Source organism: Panthera uncia (assembly GCF_023721935.1).
Source record: "Panthera uncia isolate 11264 chromosome A1 unlocalized genomic scaffold, Puncia_PCG_1.0 HiC_scaffold_17, whole genome shotgun sequence".
NCBI classification, from domain to species: Eukaryota; Metazoa; Chordata; class Mammalia; order Carnivora; family Felidae; genus Panthera; species Panthera uncia.
The window spans coordinates 48,090,168-48,095,903 of record NW_026057577.1 but is presented as its reverse complement, the minus strand read 5'-3'; the positions used below and the strand labels follow the sequence as shown (position 1 = coordinate 48,095,903).

Here is a 5,736-nt window from a genome sequence, read left to right as displayed (position 1 = left end):
TGGATCAACATACCCTATTGAAGCATTTCAACTTCCAGTTATATAATTTATTCATGTTGACATTTTTGTAGATTTAATTCAATTTAGTAATTCCAAGCAAGCATAAAATCAGAATTCATCTCATTTTTCTGAAAATACAAGCAAACAGTCTAATTTTAAGAAATGCCTTCGTTTTGGAGAGCTGGCTGGCTCAGTTGGTTGAACGTCTGACTCTTGATTTCAGCTCAGGTGATGATCTCACTATTTGTGAGATCAAGGCTGGAGTCGGGCTCTGCGCATACAGCGCAGAGCTTGCTTGTGATTCTTTCTCTCTCTGTCTCCCTCTCTCTCTGTCCCTCCCTGACTTGTGTGCATGTGCATGCCTGCACATGCTCTCTCTCTCTAAATACATAAATAAATAAACAAACTTAAAAAAAAAAAAAGAGGGGCACCTGGGTGGTTCAGTCAGTTAATCCGACTTTGGCTCAGGTCATGACCTCACAGTTCATGGTTTGAGCTCACATCCCTCTCTGTGCTGACAGCTGGGAGCATGGAGCCTGCTTCAAATTCTGTGTCTCCCTCTCTCTCTGCCTGTCCCTTGCTCACACTCTGTCTCTCTCTCAAAAATAATTAATAAACATTAAGAAAAACAAAGAAATTCCTTGGTTACTAAGTAAAAAAATTAAATCTAATTTACATGCTAAGACATTAAAAATTGTAAGTTAAAAGTCTGTTCTTACCTCTAAAAGTTTCTCGGTCTCTATTCTTGGGCTCTCAAACTCTTCTGCCTTTGCTCCTATTTTTCAGTCTCTAAAATACATACATACATACATACATGGTGTGCATCCATCCATCTATCCATACATACATACAAATTACCTTCCTCTCTCAATTTTCTGTTTATTCCTTTTTTGGAATCGTGAGCTCCTGACCTGAGCCAAAACCAAGAGTCAGATGCTTAACTGACTGAGCTACCCGGGCTCCCCTAGACTTAACATTTTTCATCAATTTATATATGTATGTACTTTTCTGTGTGAATATTCTACTTCAGTAAAAAGTTTTTAAAAAAGAGACAAAAGAGATAGATTAACTTAATGTAATATGTGGATCCTGATTTCAATACAGCATTTTTAGGCGTTTATTTGCAGTTGAGGGAGGTCATCTGATATTTGCTGAAACTAAGGAATTATTAATGTTTTAAGAGTAAGTGTGGTATAGTAGTGGTTATTTATTTTTTGTCCTTATATTTTAGAAGTACAACTTTATTTAGAAATATTTAATGGATGCAGTGAAATGTTATCTGGGATTGGCTTCAAGATAATCCAGTGGGATGGAGCAAGTAATGGGAAACAATTGGTCATGTGTTGACAGTTTTTAAAACTGGATTATGTACAATTTGGGGTTCATTATATATTGCTCTGCTTATATGTATGTTTGAATTTTCTGTAATGCAGTTAAAATGTACATACATATGGACACACATATAAAGTTAAACTGACACTTAATTGCTCATGCTAATAATTTTTCTCCCTTACTCATATTTTTCTTAGTCATTTGGAGGAGAAAAGGGATGTTGGAAATTTTTCATTACTCTTTTTAGACGCAGGATGGCACTGTTTGAATAAGTAATTAGCCAATGTCCACTTCTCAATGAATATGCTCCTTTCCTTTACAAGGTTGATACTTTTAGGGCAGTTTGTCTTAGTTGACAGCAAAAACTTTCCAGATAACTTGTAGAGATAATACTACTCACACATTAACTTTAGTTTCCTGTGCTGGCTGTATCTAATACCTATTTTTTTATTTTTAAGGTTTCTGTTCATAACTATTTAAAAGGTAGCTTCAGGCAAAAACAGCTCTGTGCCCACTCTTAGTTGAGAGCAAAAACTTTCCAGATAACTTCTAGAGATAATACTACTCACACCTTAACTTTAGTTTCCTGTGCTGGTTGTATGTAATACCAGTTTTTTGTTTTGTTTTTTGTTTTTATTAACGTTTAAGTTCACAACTATTTAAAAGTTAGTTTCATGCAAAAACAGCTCTGTGCCCACTCTTTTTATTTTTTGTGTTTACAATTATTGCTAGGAGATTAGTCATCCATGTATTTTAATGCAAATACATCTATCTATCAATCTTCTATCATCTATCTATCTCCATATGAATCCTCGTTATTTAAAACTGTCAATGCCAAGCACAGAATGTATTTCTACATTTTCAATGGCATTGAGCCAAATACTACTGATTAAGGTCAAGATGAGGACTATTGACTGTGGACAGATGCTTTCCCCTTTCAACCCTCAGAAAAAGAATGGAAATAACTGTATTCTTGGACGTTCTCAGTCTGATTCATGCCTTCTTTTAGCCAACTATTCATGTATTCACCAGAAGAATTACACCTACTACCTCCGGTGTAGGAAGAAAAAAAAATGTCAAATGAGCAATAATGTTAGCAGAAGCTTGAAACTTAAGAGCGGGTATTCAGAAAGGTCCTCCTCCCCACCCCCTTCCCTCCGGTCCAATTCCCCTTTCTGGTTCTGGCCATCGGAAATTGACTTGGCGGTAACTACCGACTGGAATTTCAAGGCGTCAATACCCCGCTCCCCCGCCCACCGCCCCCCCCCTCCCCCGCCCCCTCCAGCCTCGGAAACTCTTAAACCTCTCCCTACCCTACACTCAACCATAGAGACAGATAAATGATGCAGCAGATTACACCGCTGAAAGGCAGCATTTGTCCTGAGCTATTTTCACATTTTTTCCTGTTTCCGATTTGTGTGCCAGACTTTGTTTGCTTGCTTAGGACATGGAAAACATATTTGGGCATTTCCCCCACAGTTTAATGCCAGTGGCTTTCTCCCAGCAAATGAAAGTGAAAGTGCTACGTTGTAGTGGAGTTTTCTCCCTTAAAGTATGGACTGGCAGCTGGTGTGGAGGGTGGTGTGGGGGTGGGTGGGAGGGTGGGATTGGGAAGCTTGAAGAACCAGTTTTGAGGTTTTGTTTGTTTATCTTGAGATCGCAGCAGGGTTCCTGGTTTTTTTCCCCCTTTTTTTGGGGGTCTGACTTTGGATTTATTTTCATTTGGGCAGTCACTGAGATTTCATTCAGTGTACCGACTTAAAAAAATACACTCCACTTGTAGCTTTCCCCGGTTGCACTTTAAAACACCATCCAGTCTCACCCTCATCTGGAAATAATGCAAGCTTCTCTCTTTTCCCCCCGCTCCCTCCTCCCCCACTTTTTTTTTTTTTTCTTCTTTTAAAGCCCCACATAACCTGAAGTCGGTAATCAGATGGAAAATGTGCTGGTCTTAGTTTACTTTAGTCCACTCTCCCTGTTGGTGGCAGTTTTACTTGTTGAGGTGTATTGAAAAAACAGGCATTTTATGCACATGTAGCTATTGAGCTTTGAAATCTGCCACTGATCTAAGTGTGCTGTAAGTTTCCTCAAAGACACTCATGTGCAACTTTTAATATTTTTGTTGTGTGCAGTTAAAAAAAAAAATTCACAGAGAAGGCAACCAGAGAACTTAACAGTGACACTAATTCATCTAAAGTCATTCATCCTCTCCCTCCCCCTTCCTTTTTCCAAGAAACAACTAGTCACAAACCAGGCTAGAATTTCTTAAAAGAGGAGGAGGAAGAAAAAGAGGCGGAGTGGGGTAGGGGACTGAGTTTAGAAGGGCCAGAATTTCTCTCATTCACAGGGTGGAAAAGTTGACATTGTCTAAGCCCTTCTGAATGGCTGGTAGTTGGTTACCCCGATTGTACCTCTACCTCCCCTCCCCCTCCACGTGACGACCCAGGACACATGCGCACCCGACGCAGCCCGGCACATCTGCAGACTGACGTCAGTGTGCTCTGCCTCCGAGGAAAAGCTGCCAAAATTTTCTCCTGCTGCAATTCAAGTTGGCTGGGGGCCGGTAGTGAGATCTAGGGCTACTTCAACAAAACTTTGCTGCCCTTCCTGCTCCTCTTGTCTTCTTTTCTCTTGATACCTTTTGATGCTCTTCACATGTTATTTGCATAGCAAAGGCACTAAGCTGTCCAGGAAGAGAGGGCACCACTTCCACCCCCAATAAGCCTTTTTCCCCCCTTCCTTCCTTTCTTTTTTTCCTTTCCTTTTTTTGGAGGGGGGGTCGAGAGAGAAAGGGGGTTTGCAAAGGCAGCATCTCAGGATGATAGCCTGGATGTGTTGATGGCATCTCTTTTATTGCCAAATCGGAAAGTCCGTTCTCTAAAGCCCGGGTTAGCCAGACTATAGGGTTTTATTCTGGCTGCAGAATAAGTAACTGACTGCTGTGGCTTTGCAAAGGGGGGCAGAAAAAAAAAAAAAAAAAAAAAAAAAGAGCAGAGAGAGTACGTGAGTCGTCCAGTGCAATCTCTATTGTTTGAAACTTACTTTTTATCAGAATTTGAAGATGAAAACGGTAAGGAAGACTTAACAATATTCAATGAAACCGTTTTTTTTTTTTTAATTAAAACTTGTGCTTTGCTTGTCTTCCGAATAGCGCGTAGAAAACTTTTTCTCTGTGTGTGTGTGTATGTGTGTGTATGTGTGTGGTGTGTGTGTGTGTGTGTGTGTGTGTGTGTGTGTCTGTTTTTAATGGCAATGAGTGAGCTTGACTGAACTCATTTTACAGATAGAAATCTTTTTAACTCCAGACTAGTCGGGAGTTGGAGAATTCTGGGTCTTGCAAGTATTTTATGATGCCAAAAATACACGTTTATTGTATGGATAGACATGTTTTGTGAAATATGACTTGATTATGATGATCGTGGTCTTTTAACTAATCACCAAATAGTGATTTGGAAGTAATAATGATGTGTATTTTAAACTGATTTCTAAGAAAAAACTTCTGCATTTTATAGTTTCATGTCAGTGTCTTAAGCAGTCAGACAAGTGCATATTTTATGCCTGGGCTCAGAGAGCAGAATTAATGTGCTAGCTATAGCCCCGATGCTCTAGGATATGTTAAGCTTTTAATAGGCTAATCAAAGAGATGGAAGCGTGTGTTTTTGATTTACTTTTGGCCACTTGGGACGTCGTGCTAGACTCATAATCCTCCGGAGCCTTGAATATCTGGGTATGTCTGTCTATATGGTATATGGGATCAAAGTTCAGGGATTTGGGGGATGCAGTTGGAGTGCTGGAGGGGTTTTTGGAAAGGTGCCTTTTGATAATGTGTACTACAATTCCTGTCTTTGGTAATTTCTTTCCTTGTTGTACTAGAGGCAAAGAGAGTGAAAAAGCGCACTGAGAAGGAACAAGAGAGTGAGTTTCTTACTCTTGTTTTTATTTGAGCTGCCGGTGCAACGCGTTTGGGCCAAATGCCAACTGTCTGGGTCACACGCGTTTTATCCAAATAGATTTAGCGCTGCTGTCTGGAAATGGGCTGCTGAATGTTAACTTTAGGATCAACTCAACCAGGGCAGCTCAGACTGTTACCCTCTGTCTGGGTGAAGTGGGATGGGGGTGCAGAATGGACAAGGAAAGGGGAAACAGAACCATTGCTAGGAACTTTTAAAAGGACAGTGGAGTGTGATTTTCAATATTTTCTTTTATATTCAAATTTCTTGTGCTGATTTTCTTTTTTTCCCTTTTTTTCTTTTGTTTCTTTCTTTCTGTTTGTAGCTTATGTTGATTAGACCAAAATGTACGAATGACAGTTTTCTAAATTCATGACAGGGAAAGAAATGTAACATAAAACTGGTGTAGTTGAAGGAAATTGAGAAAATTAATTTTGGAAATAATTGTTTTCCT

The 5,736-nt window shown here is 39.6% G+C and overlaps 1 protein-coding gene across 1 annotated transcript in view; it reads left to right on the top strand.

Moving 5' to 3' along the window:
• Positions 1-2,232: 2,232 nt before the first annotated feature.
• The window catches only part of ADAMTS6 (ADAM metallopeptidase with thrombospondin type 1 motif 6), a 79,574-nt gene continuing 76,070 nt past the window's right edge, over positions 2,233-5,736 (top strand). Inside the window, exons 1-2 of the mRNA XM_049648884.1 lie at positions 2,233-2,453; positions 5,278-5,437. Coding sequence (XP_049504841.1) covers positions 2,233-2,453; positions 5,278-5,437 — 381 coding nt within the window. The remainder of the gene's footprint in view (positions 2,454-5,277; positions 5,438-5,736) is intronic.